The 21,625-nt window shown below is 32.0% G+C and overlaps 1 protein-coding gene across 1 annotated transcript; it reads right to left on the bottom strand.

The window, feature by feature from the left end:
• Window positions 1–8,666: 8,666 nt before the first annotated feature.
• LOC134719317 (uncharacterized) lies at window positions 8,667–10,213 on the bottom strand. Its single transcript, XM_063582326.1, has 2 exons — window positions 10,001–10,213; window positions 8,667–8,977 (listed from the first exon to the last, which is right to left on the bottom strand). Exons 1-2 carry the CDS (start codon window positions 10,179–10,181, stop codon window positions 8,667–8,669), a joined length of 492 nt encoding a protein of 163 aa, XP_063438396.1. The 5' UTR covers window positions 10,182–10,213.
• Between the last annotated feature and the right edge of the window lie 11,412 nt (window positions 10,214–21,625).

The raw sequence follows: 21,625 nt of genomic DNA, 5'->3' as shown, positions 1-21,625 counted from the left end.
GCACAATGTGTAACGAATTTATCTGACCAATTTTTGTTATTTGTTGAATTTAGACTACAGTTGTCTCATTTGCAATCATTCACCATATTCGTCATATTTATATTAAGGTAAGGTTTGCATGAAACCTTGATTTTTTTCTTAGTGATATTATATCAATATGATACATTATCTTGTTCAGGGAGGACTTCCCAATCATTTAATGAAAAAAAATCGAACATCGCCTGTTCCGTTTTTTTTCAGGTGAAAACTTAAAATTTCGATTTTTTACGATTTTTAGGGGGAATTATATTTGAATTCTTCTGAAATAATAATGTTTGCGAGTGACTATAATAAAATAAAAATAAAACATGTATAAATAATTGTGGTCCACTCATTAATAATACATTTTAATTAAAAATATCATAAAAAAAATCCTAAAAACAAGTTTTTTTTATTTTTGGGTTAAAAAACCCCGTTGCCATGGCAACAAAAAGCCAAAAATATCCTTTTTCCGGGTCCACCTTTATTGTAAAAAACTGTGAACTTAAGGAACTAACTATTTGCATTATAATGAGCTAATATAATTGGTATGTCCCCGAACTCGTTTTTACGGAAATGGCCGTTATATGTGTTTATCTGTCATTTCTGTAAAACACAAAAATATTTTTTCTGTTGATCTGCAAAGAACCAAGTCATCTTTAGTAGCATCTTTTTATAATTTAATTTTGGATGTAACGCGTCTTCTGGTTTGCTGACGTCATTTTGTTATAAGCCCATAGACATAATTTAGTCAAGTGACCGAAATGACATACAAAATGTGGTGCCGGTGTTAAATAACCCGCTATGCACGTTATTCAGTGTGCACCAAATATTTTATGTTATTTCTACATAGACAGAAAAAAATATTACAGTCATTCCTTAAATAAAGAATCATTTTGTCTTGTAACCTTTTGGGATTGGCCATAATCAATGAGAGAAAAATAAAGGCAACAGTAGTATACCGCTGTTCAAAACTCATAAATCCATGGACAAAAAACAAAATCGGGGCAACAAACCAAAACTGAGGGAAACGCATTAAATATAAGAGGAGAACAACGACACAACACCGAAACGCAACAGCACACAGAAACGGACCAAGCAACAGACAGTACACCACGAGAATAACAAACATAACAACAAAACCAAATACATGAATATGGGATAGACAAGTACCGTGCCACGTCTTATCTCAAAAATAAGAGAAAACAGAAACGAACAATATTATAACAATGGCCATCTTCCTGACTTGGTACAGGACACTTTTAAAGGGGAATAAAAGTCGTGGGTTGAACCTGGTTTTAAGACATGCCAAACCTCGCACTTTAATGGCACAGTTAAATATAACATTGAAATGAAAACAAAAAATTACAGGACTACAATACAAATAAAAAGCAGAACATATTAGACAAAGAAAAGCATGATTAATAGATAACAAAAAGCATCAGGTTTAAAATTCAATACGCCAAAAACGCGTCTAGTCCACACGAGACTCACCAGTGACGAAAAAAATACAAAATTGTACAGCACTGAAGATCAAAAGTTGAAAAGGTTTTGCCAAATACGGCATTGTTTGTATGCCCGGGATAAGAACATTCATATTATATAAAACAATTCACACTATTGCAAACAGTAAATTTTAACAAATGAAAACAGTGATTAACTTAGGGATGACATCAAAAGATCAATGAAGGATAAAAAACTTAATTCAAATAGTTTGGGGGTGGAGGTTAAAGTTGCTGCAAATTTCGTTAATTTGACATCGATTTTACATATAGCCATATCGGTTAATCAATTTTCCCAAATTAAGTTATAAGGGGGAGGGGGTCAGTGAACAAGCTATGTCAATTACGTTTGTTCTTTTATCCTACATTAAACTTTTGATGTCGTCTCTTAACTTTTATGCCCACAACTATCAGTCGGAAGGGGAGGTGTTTAACTTTGGTCATACTTGTGTATTACTACATGTACAAGAAAACACTTATATTCTTTCAGTGCTTCAAACTGTAATATTTTAAATCTTAGAAAAGCATTCAAATTGCCATTAAAAGTAATGAAAAGTGCTTCATTGCCCCATGTTTGGTAAATTGTTTGTATGCAGAAATTAAATGAAAAGACATCAGCTTTGACTATAGTAAAGTTATTTACAGCATCCGTGTTTATTACATTCATTTAAATCTAGTCATCAACAAATGCTATTCAAATATGATCAAACATTTATGACTAAGTAGGGGAGAAAGCCTTGCGGGAGAAATATAAGATTACTGGTATTATTTGTCCAATTGTTACACATGATGTTCGGATTTGGGGTCTTTGACCAAACACACAAACGACGTGCTCCTTATACATGATGAAAGACGAATGGCCTTGGAAAACAAATCACCAGCCGTTATTGTATTGTTGATATTGAAAATAAGAAATGCAGTTTTGTAGACCTGTATTATGAAAATCTTCCACATTTCAATACATTAAGATCAGTGCAATAAAGTTCACAGGAGTAACGGCACTGTAGTTGAGGAATCCCATCGTCCATTGCCGATTTGATGTTCGCAAATTCAGTTGTACTGTCCACGCGTAGGGGAGACAGTAAAACGGAAATTTGCGATCGTCAAATCAAAATTGACTGTGTCTACTATTCAACCACAGTTATGTTATATACACAAAGAAATAATATGTTAGAGCTTGGAATAAATGGATAATTTGGCCACTGGACACTGATTATGCCCCCTCTTACATAAACGTGAAACATTATAAAGCATAACGTATAAATCTTATGACATTTGGTAAAAGCAAAATAAAACTTGGAGAATAGAAATGAAAAATTCAGAAAGCCACCTCAATAAAATACTCCGAGCGTCGTCACTACTTTATTATGATCTCTTATATACGGAGAAATACTAAAAACTAACAATTTCCTGGATTTTATAGTGAGTCCGTGTGTAGAGACACATATTACCATTCTTCTTTTTAGATAAATTGATTCAAAGTTGACTGATATGCAAGTTTGTTTGATTAGAGGTTGTAAAATGTCCAGTAGCAAATACTTCAGGCATGTTCAGGACGACACAATACAAGAGTTGTGTCTTAATGCATCCATTAAAAACTACTATTAGAACACTTTGTCAGTTGTAAAAGTGATTGATAAAAATAAAATAAATTTCGAAATGATGTAAACGTGTGGGTTGTGTGCGCAGTTGCGGAAAAGACCAAGTTCAACATTCTGTCATTCGTAAAAATTATGCAATAAAAATATCTGAGAATATATATATGCATCCTCTATTAGTAAAACACATGGCGCATTGTGTACATTTTTATACTAAATTGATTAAAAGTTTCAGAAAAATGTGCCGTTTTCATTCCATCTTGCGTGTCTATAATTTGTGTTTATACTGTATAAAAATTCGGAAACGGCGTGCATCAGACTTACAAATTCAATAAAAAGAAAGCTTAACAGTCAGTGGAAACGTTACTGGGGTCCTTGAAGCAAAATAAACAGCACTTCTATCTTGTGAAAGGACAAGACGGGGACAAGCAATAAAACACAAGAAATTAGACCGATTTCTATTGAAATTAGCTTCCCATACATTAGGGTTTTTCTTTTTAGGTTTTATGGTGGAAGACAAGAGAAAGCGGGGGGGCAGCAGAATGGAGAAAGGTCACATGATTATCTGTCCGACCATTCATTAATCTAGAAGTGTAAAAGGGACGACATCAACATTCAAATTTATTCTGTGGTTGTGTGGCAAAAAGCATTGTGCATAAGTTTTATATCAGTTGGTTGAGGAATACTTAGTTTATAGAGAATGGAAACAAATTTTGTAAAAACGGACGTACAATATGATACGTACATTCGGATCAACGTACAAACATACAAGGATATAGCACAATGCTCCCTTTGCTACGATTAGGGCATAAAAATGCATATTTATGAAATAAAATAAAAGTCCGCGAAACTTCATGAATTGTTTTTGTACAAAGTCGTTATGGCTAAACGTGACGTCATATAAATGAAAACTAACAAACTGAAGGTCGTAACATTACTTGTACGATTAAAATTTTGATAAAATTACATCAAAACGACGATTACGAGGTGGGTGTTGTTTTATTTTCGATAATATTGTAGTTGTCGAACATTGTTTAATCAAAGCAATTCAAAATGGCGGGTCCCTCCTTTTTTTATTATTTGAATTCGAGTTATCTCCCTGTGTACGCAAATCTTACCTTAAAGTGTTCAAGTGTTCAATTTTAAGAACCTACTTCCATTGGTCTGCACAAATCAAAAGTGATGTCAGCAATAATTTAATATCAGCAACATTCATATAACAATATTAAACATAACTTTCGATCGCGAGTTAGTTGAATAATCAAAATGTATCTTTGTCGTATTTCTAATACTTACTAATATTTGTATTGAAATAAGCCCTACCTCCCTACTGACCCAATATGGAATATACAAAGTCTTCACGCGGACGTTGTTAACCAATCATATACCTAGAAAAGTATACGAGGTAAAATAACTAAATATTTTTCATATGTTCAGAATCATGGTTAATGTTAAACACCTTGACATTTGTTTGTAATGCATATCAAAGGAATATTCAAGACTATTTTGTGTATCCTGTAAATTAATATTTATTTATCTCCCTTTGATTGGCTTGTCTTAATAATTTTTTTTTTTTCACTTTGAAACCTATATTTGTTTTGAATTTTGTGAATGTAATTTTAAATTGATTATCAACGCCTTGACAAAAGCATCTAATAACGTACACTCAAAATATAAGTAAAGACATTAAGGTATACCTTCACGTTTTATCTGTTATTCAACTTCCTTTAAAAGGTGAACGAGAACACCTTTTGTTTGAAAAAGGCATCGACTGTAGAACTGTACTTCAATTTGGATTTATACATTTTCTTACGAAATAAGTTTAACTGTACTACATTAGTTCGTGTACTGACAACGATGATAACAGGGTTAAGAAAATGTTCACCTAAAAACGTATGTTAACTATTAACATACACCAAGTTCTAGAAAAGGGTGGATCGTAATAATATTATTTTTTTATACCAAATGGATGACGCTTTCAAAAATTGTCCAGTTTGCTTCTCTTTGGTTGTCACATTTAAAGATCTGTGATGGTATCAACAGCTCTTCGTTTGAAATGCTTAAAGAAACATATCTCAGGGGTCAGTCATTCATACTCACTTTTATTTCTTTGATTATAGTTGAAGTGTCGCAATTGTGATCCAGTTCACGGCAATAGAAGATATATAGTATTTTGGCCGATCAAGTCAACCATTTAATAACAACTAGAAGTTCAAATGTTGCACAATCTGACGTCATCGACGTTTCGATGTAAATAAACAAGCAAACTTCTTTTTTATCAGATAAGAACGTAGTTCTCGCTTGTTTCTCTCGACATTTTAAAGCAGAGTTAAAATCTGAATCATTAAACCAAGGGTTAAATTCATCCACATGATAAAAAACGGAAAATAACCCATATTGGATGAAAATATAACCAGGAAATGAACAAACGGGTCTAAAAGCGTACTTGGGGAGACTAAAACAATAGATATTTACCCAGAGACAATCAAATAAACAAACTAAAAGAAGAATCGGTAGTATGGTAGTATACCTTGCTAAACATGGGACGACTCTTGTTTCACAGTGATAATTCATAACTAAATTATTCCACATTATTTTTGATCAGGTTTACTGATGTCAAGAAATATGGTCATTTTGACGCGGCCAGTTTAACAAAAAAAAAACACTCTTCTTTTACTTAATAAACGTGCAGTAAAGGATTAAAATAAATGTTTTGTTTGTGTAAGCTTTAACTATATGTGACCTTAACATTCTTGGTGAACTTTAATTTATCAATCCTAGGTGAAACGCTTATAATAAAATAAACGGTACCAATTTTCTTGCACCAGATGCGCATTTCGACAATACATGTCTCTTCAGTGATGCTCGTGGCCAAAATATTTAAAATCCAGAGCTTACATTAAAGATAAAGAGCTATAATCCAAAAGTTACAAAAAGTATAGCCAAATCTGTGAAAGCAATCAGAACTTTGCATGAGGGAGATACATTCCTTAATTTATAACAATTTCTATCATATTGTAACAGCAAATTTTAATAACACAAAAAATCCGTATTTTCATGCCATTACTGAAGTACTGGCTACTGGGCTGGTGATGCCCTCGGGGACTAATAGTACACCAGCAGTGGCATCGACCCAGAAGTAGTAATAAAATAAACTGTACCAATTTTCTTGCACCAGATGCGCATTTCGACAATACATGTCTCTTCAGTAATGCTCGTGGCCAAAATATTTGAAATCCAAAGCTTATATAAAAGATGAAGAGCTATAATCCAAAAGGCTATAATAGAGCTAATGCATTACATATGTGTTTATATCCTATCACATTAACGATATATGTGAATAAGTGCATGTTCTTCTTTGTATAGGTATACCATTAGTAGCGTTAAGATATTATGGATAAAAGCATCAAATAATTGATCTACACCAAATGTCGTAGTAAAAAGAGAAATTAACAATAAATTCAAGTGCAGATTATTTAATTCGCCTAATCTAAAAATAAATCAGTTATATGTCTGTTCTTCCTATGTCTGGGTTCTCTCTACAATAGAAAATATTAACATAAGCTTACTATAAGAAATATACCATTTATAACAATAATGGGCATACATTTTCCATTTAAGCTTTTAAAGATCTCAAATAAGAAAAACCATAATAACTCTATAATGAGATTTATTAAGAATGTTTAATCGGTACAAACATAAATTGTCTTATGATACTTTAAAACATAGCTAAACATAATTGCAATTTAACAGGCGGAATTGTTAACATGTTTTTCATTCTTATAATTTGACATTGCTCAAGATCAATCTTTTTTAATCTGCCTTTATATTGCGTGTTAACATTAAATATATTGGATTTGCACTGATCGATATAGTTTTTTAATAAGTTGACTTTAAATAAAAAGAGATCGATTTTATTTTCTTCTTTTCGTTTATACATCTGTTGTGCTCTTGTTGTTGGTATGATGTGTTTATACAAATACAAACTAGGTGTCATTGCACGGCTTTCATATGTCATGATATATTTCTATTATGAATTACTATATACGTTGAACCACAAACGTCAAAATCAATCAATGGCGTAGTGGAATTAACAATTTTTGGATTCTCATAAATTCTATGTATATTAAACTTTTGAACTAGTTTGAATCTCGGTCTATTTCTGTAATTTATTCTTGCATACTTTTGATTTTTTAACCCTGTATGCGTACATTGCCTATGTTAATTTTAAAATTGTTTGTATGCACATTGAACGACAAATTTATGTGACGTATATAATTTTTCTGACGTCAGACACTCAAATCAATCCATGTGTTCGTAGAAAGTAGACGTTTTGTGTCCTGTTAAATTGTTCCTTTTAAAACTTTTGGATTATCATAAATTCTATGTATAACTTTTGGACTAGTTTGAATCTCGGTCTGTTTCTGTAATTTATTTTTACATACTTTTGATTTTTTAACCCTGTATGCATACATTGACTATGTAAATTTTAAAATTGTTTGTATGCATATTGAACGACAAATTTATGTGACGTATATAATTTTTCTGACGTCAGACACTCAAATCAATCCATGTGTTCGTAGATAGTAGATGTTTTTGTGTCCTGTTAAATTGCTCCTTTTAAAATTGTTATACGATGATGTCTGATGTACCCATATTTTGACTATTTTATTAATTGTGACTGTTTATTTAACGCATCATGTAAATGTAGCGGAATTTGATGAGACTGTTATTAAAGTGAGAGGGTTAGCGCTATAGAACCATGTTTAATCCACCATTTTCTACATTTGAAAATGTCTGTACCAAGTCAGGAATATGACAGTTCTTGTCCATTCGTTTTTGATGCGTTTTGTTTTTTGATTTTGCCATGTGATTATGGACTTTCAAAATTGATTTTCCTCTGAGTTCAGTATTTTTGTGATTTTACTTTTTTTTCAATACAAAGAAAAACAATACTGCAAAGAAAACAACAGTTAGACCTTACATGTTAAATTTAAAAACAAGGCAAACGTAAATACAAACGCATGCTTAATGAAAATATCAATAAACGAGCAAGGAATGTGATATACGACAGATAATAAACAACAGGCTCCTGACTTAGAAAAGAGAAGTTGAAGGTCGTACATTGATCTATACTGGTTTACTTTTATGAATTGTTACTTGGATGGAGAGTTTTCTCATACTATATCTTCCTATATCTATTGTTTTGTACGATTTATGTTCAGACAAATTTGAACCACCACCAGTCAAGTATACACCATAGACAGCACAGATTATGACATCTGTACCAATCGTCGAAAAATGACAATCTGTCGGAAGGGGACGATAAATGGCTGACCCGTGTTAAGTGAGAATCATCTCTTGCAAGTTGAATAAACCCTTGTAGATTTCGAAAAATAAAAGACTAATGCAGCTACAAGGCAGTACTTGCACCCGCAAAGTGAAAAGAAATATAAGTTGCAAAACTTGTTTCCAAATTCATTATAAATAGATATGTTAAAACTTATCAATCATCGAAACTATTCCATCGATGTCTTACCTTCAGTTCTTACATTCCTTTTGGTGGCATGCTACCTCCTCCAATTCCCGGATATGTAGGGTAACTCATTTGAGGGTACATAGATCCAGGGTAAGTTGGTGGGTACATAGATCCAGGGTAAGTTGGTGGGTATGTAGATCCAGGATAAGTTGGAGGGTATGTTGAACCTCCAAGGCCACCATACATAGAAGAGGTTTGATAATTTCTCAAATATTTACAACATGTGTTCCAGTATCTTGGTAAGAATGGTAGTATACAAGAGTTTCTAAAACTCCATTCACTATAACGACATCGCCGACGACAAGTACACCATATTCTTCCTGTACAAGAAAGAAATTAAGTTTGTAAATATATAACACTGTAAATAAGGCAATATATTATTTCAAATACTACAAAATGAGTTAACCAATTGCTTAATAAACAGTCTAACAGTTAACTTTGTAAAGCTTGCATTGATCATATCATCGTTTTCATAGTAGGCTATGTGTGGATAAAGGTCTGCTTTCACTTTCAGGTTCTGATTATCCTTAATTTTCTATGAATAGTCCTGTAGAAATCGCTTTTTCTTTTCTTTCTTGTCTTGCCATGTTTTTTTGACGTTTCTGTTCGACTAACTTATTTAGATTGTTCTAATTGTATTTTTTACATGATCAAATTATGAAACTATCAGAATCGGGCGACAATGTCGAAATCTATTGACTATGAATTCGCATCAGCCGACATTTCATTGATTTTAGCAATTCAAAATGGCGGTTCACTCCTGTCAACTGCAAATGTGACAGTAAATAGGAATTAAGTAAACTATTGGCTGAGAATTATTCGCTTCAAACGCGTGAAAAAGAATGATATCCATACACACCAACATGTTACCTTCACTTCATTTTCCCCCTGAAAAAACGTGTTCGTCATTAGAATCGATTATCACTAACTGTATGAGTCGATTTTGAAATATTACTTTGAAATGGCGAAAAGAAACATCAGAATAATATAGATACATGTACAGATATCAACTTTAAGGAAGTTTGCTACTTAGTTTGAAAATAAAAAGCTTTTCATAAAATTAGTTTATATTGATAGGGGAATAGTAAAGGAACCAAAATAGAAAAGCAAAAAAAATATATAAAGGTCAATGTGCTTGTTTTCAAAATATTAGTTTTTTTAAATATTGGCGGGAAAATATTATCTCTTGTCTTATCACATCTTTATCATAGACAAGTAAAATTTCTCAAAAGCTATCCAAACATAACAAGGATTTTATAAGACTTTTACAGATGGCTTATAATAATACATAAAACAGGAAAATGGGGGTCAATTGGCCAAATTAAACTAAATATGCTACAAACCTGAGCTTGATCCATAGATTGGATTAAGGCCTTGACCTTGTCCAGCTGCAGGATAAATGCCACTACCGAGTTGGTCACTGCCCATTCCCCATGGTTGTTGTTCATAGTATTCAGGTGTAGTACATTCGATGAATGGTAAGACAGCAAATACAAACAAAAGAAGAAGAGTTGGTAGTCCCATTTTGATGGCAACGTCCAGTGACTTGATGTAAACCTAAGTGAATCAACGGTCAAGTGTACCTAGCTTGGTCTACTAGTAACGGTATATATACCCCTTACTTAAAATCATGATGAAAAACATACGTGTACGGCATCCATGTTTTTTTTACATTTTACATGAACTTAATCTTTGATCTGTATGATGTATTGCATTAATCATGATGTTTTGCGGTTGGACAAATTTAATTTTAATTCAAAAGTGTCATTTTGAAAAAAAACAAAAACATGTCAGGTAAAGGTCATCAAAATACAATAAACCACGTGTTAATTTGAAGAACAACAGAACAACCGAACATCACTCGAACCTGATTTCCATGTTTTGATCAATACTGTTAAATAGTTTATGTTCATGTTTTGGTAGATATATTGGTACTAATAGTCACCTTGCATTTAGTAATTCCATGTTTATTTAGTTCTGTCTTATTAACTGAAAGTGACGTGATCGTTAATATGACAATTATTACGATCGATTTACCATATATGATTTAAAAAACCCATATTACAAAAATGCATAATTGACAATGCAACTGACTAAAGCACAAATTACACATTGGAATTAGTATAACAAAGTTTTCAACAAAACGATATGCGATATCAGTGCGTTACATCCGTTCTTCATTTTACGTTTTTTAAAATAAGTTTATTCTAATTTTAATTTTATCGAAATTTTATTTTCTTTCAAATTTATGGATAAATACTATACCAAGTCCGGTATGCACGTGTTTATTTTTATTCAATATGAGTCTATAGCGTATTACTGGAAGTGATTTTTGATCGCAAACTAACTAATTTTATAACTTGATATCACCATTTACTGACACATAACACAACCAATCAACACAGATCACGTGTAGCAAGTCACAAATAAGTTACTTGAAAAAGAGCTGATATCTGTTTTGTGGTGGTTTTTTTCAAAAGCTTTTCCTTTTGTTAGCTGATACAAAAAATATGTGTGATCAATGCTTTTCACAAAGGACCTAATAGCACAGCAATTACTAATATATGCCACACATCGGAGAGTACCCACAGTTTCCTACTGCTTGTTCTAAGCTAATAACAACTATTATTATATTTTCTGCAACGAATTACATTGATTTCCTAGTTAAATAAAAACCAAAAGTTTAACATGTGAAATAAACGTGGTTATTTCAATCTCTGATGTCATACAACAATAGGCGTTGTCAACACATCGATAGCGGCGGATCAGAACAAATTGTGAATGCATAGAAAAAAGATATAGTTCCTGACACTTTTTACATTAATTTCTTTACAAAAAGACAATTGCCAATGTAATAAAAAGAATAACTAATTGTAGAATTCAAATATCGAAAAATATTCAGATCGTGCATTTGTGAATAAATGTGTTGTTCGGTCCCTCGTTGAATATTTTTCGCTATTTGAATTCTTCCATTTCTTATTCTATAAGTATAACAATCATCAATGTAGGACTAGATTATCATGTATCAAACATCCTGGGGATTTAGATAAAAGACGTTATAAACAGCCAGAGAATATAAGTATATGCAATGCCAAGATAAAGATAGCGAAATAATTTAAATCCATTAATATATGTATATAACCTTTCTATTTAGAATGCTTTTAATTTAATGAAAAAAAATATAATACTAATTTATGTTAAACAATATTCAAAGATATAATTTTCTGACGTCAGACATAGAAATCAATGAATGTGTTGGTAGATAGTAGATGTTAAATTGTTCCTTTTAAAATTGATATACGATGATGACTGATGCACTCATATTTTAACTATTTTGTTTAGTGTGTCTGTTTAGTTTACGCATCAATGTAAATATAACGGAATTTGATGAGACTGTTGACAAATTTAGAGGGTTAGTGCTCTCAGACTAACAAATTCAATAAAAAGAAAGCTTAACAGTCAGTGGAAAAGTTACTGGGGTCCTTGAAGCAAAATAAACAGCATTTCTATCTTGTGAAAGGACAAGACGGGGACAAGCCATAAAAACACAAGAAATTAGACCGATTTCTATTGAAATTAGCTTCCCATACATTAGGGTTTTTCTTTTTAGGTTTTATGGTGGAAGACAAGAGAAATTGGGGGGGGAGGGGGCAGCAGAATGGAGAAAGGTCACATGATTATCTGTCCGACCATTCATTAATCTAGAAGTGTAAAAGGGACGACATCAAAATTCAAATTTATTCTGTGGTTGTGTGGCAAAAAGCATTGTGCATAAGTTTTATATCAGTTGGTTGAGGAATACTTAGTTTATAGAGAATGGAAACCAATTTTGTAAAAACGGACGTACAATATGATACGTAAATTCGTATCAACGTAAAAACAGACAAGGATATAACACAATGCTCCCTTTGCTACGATTGGGGCATAAAAATGCATATTTATGAAATAAAATAAAAATCCGCGAAACATCATGAATTGTTTTTGCACAAAGTCGTTATGGCTAAACGTGACGTCATATAAATGAAAACTAACAAACTGAAGGTCGTAACATTACTTGTACGATTAAAATTTTGATAAAATTACATCAAAACGACGATTACGAGGTGGGTGTTGTTTTATTTTCGATAATATTGTAGTTGTCGAACATTGTTTAATCAAAGCAATTCAAAATGGCGGGTCCCTCCTTTTTTTATTATTTGAATTCGAGTTGTCTCCCTGTGTACGCAAATCTTACCTTAAAGTGTTCAAGTGTTCAATTTTAAGAACCTACTTCCATTGGTCTGCACAAATCAAAAGTGATGTCAGCAATAATTTAATATCAGCAACATTCATATAACAATATTAAACATAACTTTCGATCGCGAGTTAGTTGAATAATCAAAATGTATCTTTGTCGTTTTTCTAATACTTACTAATATTTGTATTGAAATAAGCCCTACCTCCCTACTGACCCAATATGGAATATACAAAGTCTTCACGCGGACGTTGTTAACCAATCATATACCTAGAAAAGTATACGAGGTAAAATAACTACATATATTGCATATGTTCAGAATCATGGTTAATGTCAAATACCTTGACATTTGTTTGTAATGCATATTATAGGAATATTCAAGACTATTTTGTGTATCCTGTAAATTAATATTGATTTATCTCCCTTTGATTGACTTGTCTTAATAATTATTATTTTTTTTTTTTTTCACTTTGAAACCCATATTTGTTTTGAATTTTGTGAATGTAATTTTAAATTAATTATCAACGCCTTGTCAAAAGCATATAATAACGTACACTTACATAAAGGCAACAGTAGTATACCGCTGTTTAAAACTCATAAATCCATGGACAAAAAACAAAATCGGGGCAACAAACCAAAACCGAGGGAAACGCATTAAATATAAGAGGAGAACAACGACACAACACCGAAACGCAACAGCACACACTTAAAATATAGGTAAAGACATTAAGGTATACCTTCACGTTTTATCTGTTATTCAACTTCCTTTAAAAGGTGAACGAGAACACCTTTTGTTTGAAAAGTGGCATCGACTGTAGAACTGTACTTCAATTTTGATTTATACATTTTCTTACAAAATAAGTTTAGCTGTACATGTACTACATTAGTTCGTGTACTGACAACGATGATAACAAGGTTAAGAAAATGTTCACATAAAAACGTATGTTAACTATTAACATACACCAAGTTCTAGAAAATAGTGAATCGTAATAATATTATTTTTTATAACAAATGGATGACGCTTTCAAAAATTGTCCAGTTTGTTTCTCTTAGGTTGTCACATTTAAAGATCTGTGATGGTATCAAAAGCTCTTCGTTTGAAATGCTTGAAGAAACATATCTCAGGGGTCAGTCATGCATAATCACTTTTATTTCTTTTATTATAGTTGAAGTGTCGCAATTGTGATCCAGTTCACGGCAATAGAAGATATATAGTATTTTGGCCGATCAAGTCAACCATTTAATAACAACTAGAAGTTCAAATTCTGCACAATCTGACGTCATCGACGTTTCGATGTAGATAAACAAGCAAACTTCTTTTTTATCAGATAAGAACGTAGTTCTCGCTTGTTTCTCTCGACATTTTAAAGCAGAGTTTAAATCTGAATCATTAACATGATTAAACCAAGGGTTAAATTCATCCAAATGATAAAAAACGGAAAATAACCCATATTGGATGAAAATATAACCAGGAAATGAACAAACGGGTCTAAAAGGGAACTATGGGAGACTAAACAATAGCTATTTACCCAGAGACAACCAAATAAGCAAACTAAAGTAAGAATCGGTAATATGATAGTATACCTTAACATAGGACGACTCTTGCTTCACAGTGATAATTCATAACTAAATTAGTCCACATTATTTTTGATAAGGTTTACTGATGTCAAGAAATATGGTCATTTTGACGCGGCCAGTTTAAAAAAAAAACACTCTTCTATTACTTAATAAACGTGCAGTAAAGGATTAAAATATTTTTTTTGTTTGTGTAAGCTTTAACTATATGTGACTTTAACATTCTTGGTGAACTTTAATTAATCAATCCTAGGTGAAAAGCTTATAATAAAATAAACGGTACCAAATGTCTTGCACCAGATGCGCATTTCGACAATACATGTCTCTTCAGTGATGCTCGTGGCCAAAATATTTGAAATCCAGAGCTTACATTAAAGATAAAGAGCTATAATCCAAAAGTTCCAAAAAGTATAGCCAAATCTGTGAAAGGAATCAGAGCTTTGCATGAGGGAGATACATTCCTTAATTTATAACAATTTCTATCATATTGTAACAGCAATTTTTAATAACACAAAAAATCCGTATTTTCATGCCATTACCGAAGTACTGGCTACTGGGCTGGTGATGCCCTCGGGGACTAATAGTACACCAGCAGTGGCATCGACCCAGTAGTAGTAATAAAATAAACGGTACCAATTTTCTTGCACCAGATGCGCATTTCGACAATACATGTCTCTTCAGTAATGCTCGTGGCCAAAATATTTGAAATCCAAAGCTTATATAAAAGATGAAGAGCTATAATCCAAAAGGCTATAATAGAGCTAATGCATTACATATGTGTTTATATCCTATCACATTAACGATATATGTGAATAAGTGCATGTTCTTCTTTGTATAGGTATACCATTAGTAGCGTTAAGATATTATGGATAAAAGCATCAAATAATTGATCTACACCAAATGTCGTAGTAAAAAGAGAAATTAACAATAAATTCAAGTGCAGATTATTTAATTCGCCTAATCTAAAATAAATCAGTTATATGTCTGTTCTTCCTATGTCTGGGTTCTCTCTTCAATAGAAAATATTAACATAAGCTTACTATAAGAAATATACCATTTATAACAATAATGGGCATACATTTGTTTGTCATGATAAAAAACCATTTAAGCCTTTAAAGATCTCAAATAAGAAAAACCATAATAACTCTATAATGAGATTTATTAAGAATGTTTAATCGGTACAAACATAAATTTTCTTATGATACTTTAAAACATAGCTAAACATAATTGCAATTTAACAGGCGGAATTGTTAACATGTTTTCCATTCTTATAATTTGACATTGCTCAAGATCAATCTTTTTTAATCTGCCTTTATATTGCGTGTTAACATTAAATATATTGGATTTGCACTGATCGATATAGCTTTTTAATAAGTTGACTTTAAATAAAAAGAGATCGATTTTATTTTCTTCTTTTCGTTTATACATCTTTTGTGCTCTTGTTGTTGGTATGATGTGTTTATACAAAAACAAACTAGGTGTCATTGCACGGCTTTCATATGTCATGATATATTTCTATTATGAATTATTATATACAAACGTCAAAATCAATCAATGGCGTAGTGGAATTAACAATTTTTGGATTCTCATAAATTCTATGTATAACTTTTGGACTAGTTTGAATCTCGGTCTATTTCTGTAATTTATTCTTGCATACTTTTGATTTTTTAACCCTGTATGCGTACATTGCCTATGTTAATTTTAAAATTGTTTGTATGCACATTGAACGACAAATTTATGTGACGTATATAATTTTTCTGACGTCAGACACTCAAATCAATCCATGTGTTCGTAGAAAGTAGACGTTTTGTGTCCTGTTAAATTGTTCCTTTTAACAGTTTTGGATTATGATAAATTCTATGTATAACTTTTGGACTAGTTTGAATCTCGGTCTGTTTCTGTAATTTATTTTTACATACTTTTGATTTTCTAACCCTGTATGCGTACATTGCCTATGTAAATTAAAAATTATTTGTATGCATATTGAACGACAAATTTATGTGACGTATATAATTTGTCTGACGTCAGACACTCAAATCAATCCATGTGTTCGTAGATAGTAGATGCTTTTGTGTCCTGTTAAATTGCTCTTTTTAAAATTGTTATACGATGATGACTGATGTACCCATATTTTGACTATTTTATTAATTGTGACTGTTTATTTAACGCATCATGAAAATGTAGCGGAATTTGATGAGACTGTTATTAAAGTGAGAGGGTTAGCGCTATAGAACCAGGTTTAATCCACCATTTTCTAAATTTGAAAATGCCTGTACCAAGTCAGGAATATGACAGTTCTTGTCCATTCGTTTTTGATGCGTTTTGTTTTTTGATTTTGCCATGTGATTATGGACTTTCCAAATTGATTTTCCTCTGAGTTCAGTATTTTTGTGATTTTACTTTTTTTTCAATACAAAGAAAAACAATACTGCAAAGAAAACAACAGTTAGACCTTACATGTTAAATTTAAAAACAAGGCAAACGTAAATACAAACGCATGCTTTATGAAAATATCAATAAACGAGCAAGGAATGTGATATACGACAGATAAAAAACATCAGGCTCCTGACTTAGAAAAGAGAAGTTGAAGGCCGTACATTGATCTATACTGGTTTACTTTAATGAATTGTTACTTGGATGGAGAGTTTTCTCATACTATATCTTCCTATATCTATTGTTTTGTACGATTTATGTTCAGACAAATTTGAAGCACCACCAGTCAAGTATACACCATAGACAGCACAGATTATGACATCTGTATCAATCGTCGAAAAATGACAATCTGTCGGAAGGGGGCGATAAATGGCTGACCCGTGTTAAGTGAGAATCATATCTCTTGCAAGTTAAATAAACCCTTGTAGATTTCGAAAAATAAAAGACTAATGCCGCTACAAGGCAGTACTTGCACCCGCAAAGTGAAAAGAAATATAAGTTGCAAAACTTGTTTCCAAATTCATTATAAATAAATATGTTTAAACTTATCAATCATCGAAACTATTCCATCACGTCTTACCTTCAGTTCTTACATTCCTTTTGGTGGCATGCTACCTCCTCCCATTCCAGGATATGTAGGGTAACTCATTTGTGGGTACATAGATCCCGGGTAAGTTGGTGGGTACGTAGATCCAGGGTAAGTTGGTGGGTATGTTCCGGGGTACGTACTTCCAGGGTATGTTTGAGGATAAGTTGAACCTCCAAGACCACCGTACAAGGATGATGTTTGATAATCTCTCAAATATTTACAACATGTTCTCCAGTATCTTGGTAAAAATGGTAGTATACAAGACCTTCTAAAACTCCATTCACTATAACGACATCGCCGACGACAAGTACACCATATTCTTCCTGTACAAGAAAGAAATAATGTTTGTGAATATATAACAATGTAGATAATGCAATACATTATTTCAAATTCTACAAAATGTATTAACAAATGCTTTATAAACAGAATAACAGTTAACTTTTTAAAGCTTGCATTGATTAATTCATCGTGTCCATAGTGTGCCATGTGTGCATGAAGGTCTGCTTTCACTTTCGGATAAATAGGTTCTGATCAGCCTTAATTTTCTATGAACAGTCCTGTTGTTTTTGCTTTTGCTTTTATTTTTTTCTTCTTGCAATGTTTTTGACGTTTCTGTTCGATTGTTCGATTGTTCTTTTTTTTTACATGATCAACTTTTGAAGCTATCGGAATAGGGAGAAAATGTCGAAATCTACTGACTATTAGCGGTACAATTGTTGTACGTTTATAAATGAAATTGTTCAAAAAAACTATTCCAATGTTTTATATCTGAGTACAAATAACCACGTGTTGCTTTGCTTTCATTTTATCAACAAGGTATTGTTCGAAATGTTTTGTCACAATAGAAAACAATTAGAGGTTTGATAAATACGTTGAAACGTTCTACTCTTTTAGCGTTGTATACGAGATACAATAAAAAAGTTTTCCGGTAGGTTTAATTTTCTATTAAATTGCATAACCCGATTTTATCAAGTCAACACGGCGGCTCATTCCTGTCAACTTTAAATGTGACTGCTATTAGAATTAAACTGGTAACAAAGTATAATTATTATATTGGTTGAGAATGCTTGATTATATTTTTCTTTTTCTTTTTTCTTTTTTACACTTATACATTTCAGTGGTGTGTCGTTGTTCTCTTCTTATAACATTTCAGTGTTGTGTCGTTGTTCTCCTCTTATAATATTTCAGTGTTGTGTCGTTGTTCCATGGATTTATGAGTTTTGAACAGTGGTATACTACTGTTGCCTTTATATAGCTTTATAATTTTAGGTGTGACATAGAATAATATCCATACACATAACTGAATGCATGTAAATCTTAAATTAGATTAAATATAAATACAGCTACAGATATCAACTTTAGTTATAAAGACGGAACATTTAACTGGAAAAGGTACAAACCTGAGCTTGAGCTTGAGCCGTAGATTGGATTAAGACCTTGACCTTGTCCAGCTGAAGGATAAATGCCACTACCCAGTTGGTCACCGCCTATATCCCATGGTTGATCTATGCTTGGATAGGTACTTTGGACAAATGGTAAGACACCAATGACAAACAAAAGAAGAAGAGTTGGAAGTCCCATGTTGATGGCTACGTCCACGGTCTTGATGTAAACCTTAGTGACTCAAAGGCCAAGTGTACCTTGTTTGGTTTACTAGAAATGGTATATATACCCTATACTGAATATCGTGATGGAAAACACATTGTAAGGTATCCATCTTATTGTTTAATTTGAGATAAATGTAATCTTTGATCTGTATGATGTATTACATAAATTATGATGTTTAGAGGTTTGACAAATTTAAAATTCAAAAGTGTTATTTTGAAATAATACAAAAAACATGTAATGTTAAAGTCATCATTAAACAAGGAACCACGTGTTAATTTGAAGAACAACAGAACAACTGAACATCATTCGAACCTGATTCTCATGTTTTGATCGATACTGTTAAACAACTTATTCACATGTTTTAGTATATATACATATATCAACATACATTCAGTTATTTCGTGTTCATATAGTACTGTAGTATTTACTTATCCAGACGTTATCGGTAATGATACAATTATTTGGATCGATTTACCATATATACTTTCAAAAACCTTATATTACAAAAAAAAATTACAATGTTATTGACTAAATTACCAAACACATATTCAAATTAGTATAATAACGTTTTCAACAAAACAATATGCAATATCAGCGCTTTAAATCCGTTCTTCATTTTACATTTAAAATAAGTTCTCCTCTATATATCGAATTGGCGTTCGAATGTATGGATGCATTATATATTTAGTCATGTATGCAAGTCTTTATTTTTACTTATTTCTTTCAGTTTTTAATGATCGCAAACTAACTATCTTTTAACTCGATTCCAGTTTACTGGATGGTGACACAAGCAATCAACACGGATCACGTGTAGCAAGTCACAAATGAGTGACTTAAAAGAGAGATTATAGTTTTCATGGTGTTTTTTTCGAGGCTTTCCCGTTTTCTAGTTGGTATAATAAGAATAAATGCGTGGTGATTGCCATTTGGACAACTCTTCACAAAAGACCACATGACACATAAATATCAGTCACCGTCGGGCCTTAACCTGTAAGCAAGGCCAATACATCATAGACAGCCTTAGAAGGCACGGAAAAACAAATGTAAAACGATAAAACGATAAAATTAACGACTTATTGCATGTACAAAAAAGAACGAAAAAGAAATATGTAACACAGCAACAACCGACAACCTCTGAATTACAGGTTCCTGACTTTGGACTGGCACAAACATACATAATGAGGCAAGAGAAACATATGACGGGATTTCAATTACTCCCCCAACCTCGAATAATGGTGTAATAAAATAAGATAACTAGAGGCTCTAAAGAGCCTGTGTCGCTCACTTTGGTCTATGTTAATATTAAACAAAGGTCGCATTTGGATTCAAGACAAAATTGTGGTTTGGTGATGGTGATGTGTTTGTAGATCTTACTTTACTGCACATTCTTGCTGCTTACAATCTATCATGAACTTGGCCGTTCTTGTGCATGTTGTGTTGCAATATTGGCTTCAATAAGAAAACGTTTCCATCCCCTATCACGCAATATATCACCTAGAGTTTTATAAAAGTCATTTCAATGTGCAATTCACCAAACATGACGATAAACTTATCTTTTCCGTAAAAATCAGGCCATTCCCATTGAATTTGCTTGGGCATTTCAAAAAGTGGCTGATGTGCAGTTACAATTTATGTTTTTTCGGGATTCACCACATTTTCGACTTATTCATCGAATACATGAAAATGCCTGGTTGTGCTTACAAATCGCTCTTAATGTCTATAAATAGTTTGCACATGCGCAAAAGTGTTCAACACACGTGTATCATAACCTTGAAAAATGTTATTTAACCAATTCATAATATTATTAGAAATCCAAAAATTCTAAATATATGGTAATTAGTTCAAATGTTTTTGAAATAATTTTGTAACATTTTCGCGCATGCGCAAATACTGGATATGTCAAATATTCATTTTTGATAAATATGTGATGTAAGGAAGGTAGCCGTCAAACCTGATAAATGTTTTTTACTAAAAGAAGTTCAAAAAAAAGTTTTTCAGAAAAATCAGTTTTTTTTTCAAACTGAAGAAAACAGCCATTTTAGACAATGGCCGTGGCCATCTTGAAAAAAAAAAATTTTTTAATGGCAAGCAGTTATTTCTTAAAGAGTATATAATAATGATGCTTTGTGGTAATTTTCATGCTTGTATCATCATTTGCACAATTCCCTCGATTTTGCTTGCTAATATCTTCCACTATAAAACATGTAACCAGATTTAATATGAGGAAGGCGCTACCTTAAATGCCAGCTTTATAATGTCCTAGATATTGATTGGTTGTTGGTTGTTTAACGTTCAGTGGCAAATATTTCATGCATGTTCAGAACGAATGTCCAAGGCTACAATAACGTTTTGTTTATGTCTAAAATAAAATTATAAGTTCAGATGGAAAATGCTATTTTTCTTGAAAAAAATATTCTGATTCCCAAATTGATGAATAAAAAAGCATAGGACAAAAAAATATTTTGAATCCAGATCTTTGCCAAAAATGATTTTATCTTTCAGATATGCAAAATAAATTTAACTTTTATA

This window comes from Mytilus trossulus, chromosome 5 (assembly GCF_036588685.1).
Source record: "Mytilus trossulus isolate FHL-02 chromosome 5, PNRI_Mtr1.1.1.hap1, whole genome shotgun sequence".
Lineage (NCBI taxonomy): Eukaryota > Metazoa > Mollusca > Bivalvia > Mytilida > Mytilidae > Mytilus > Mytilus trossulus.
Note: the sequence above shows the minus strand (reverse complement) of the source record. Positions and strands in the feature narration are given on the sequence as shown.

What these genes read in the sequence shown, in the direction of transcription:
- LOC134719317 (XM_063582326.1), bottom strand. Translation starts at nt 10,181, where the DNA reads ATGGGACTACCAACTCTTCTTCTTTTGTTTGTATTTGCTGTCTTACCA. An exon ending in AATCTATGGATCAAGCTCAG is followed by an intron (nt 8,978 to 10,000) that starts GTTTGTAGCATA and finishes TTTCTTGTACAG; the next exon opens with GAAGAATATGGTGTACTTGT.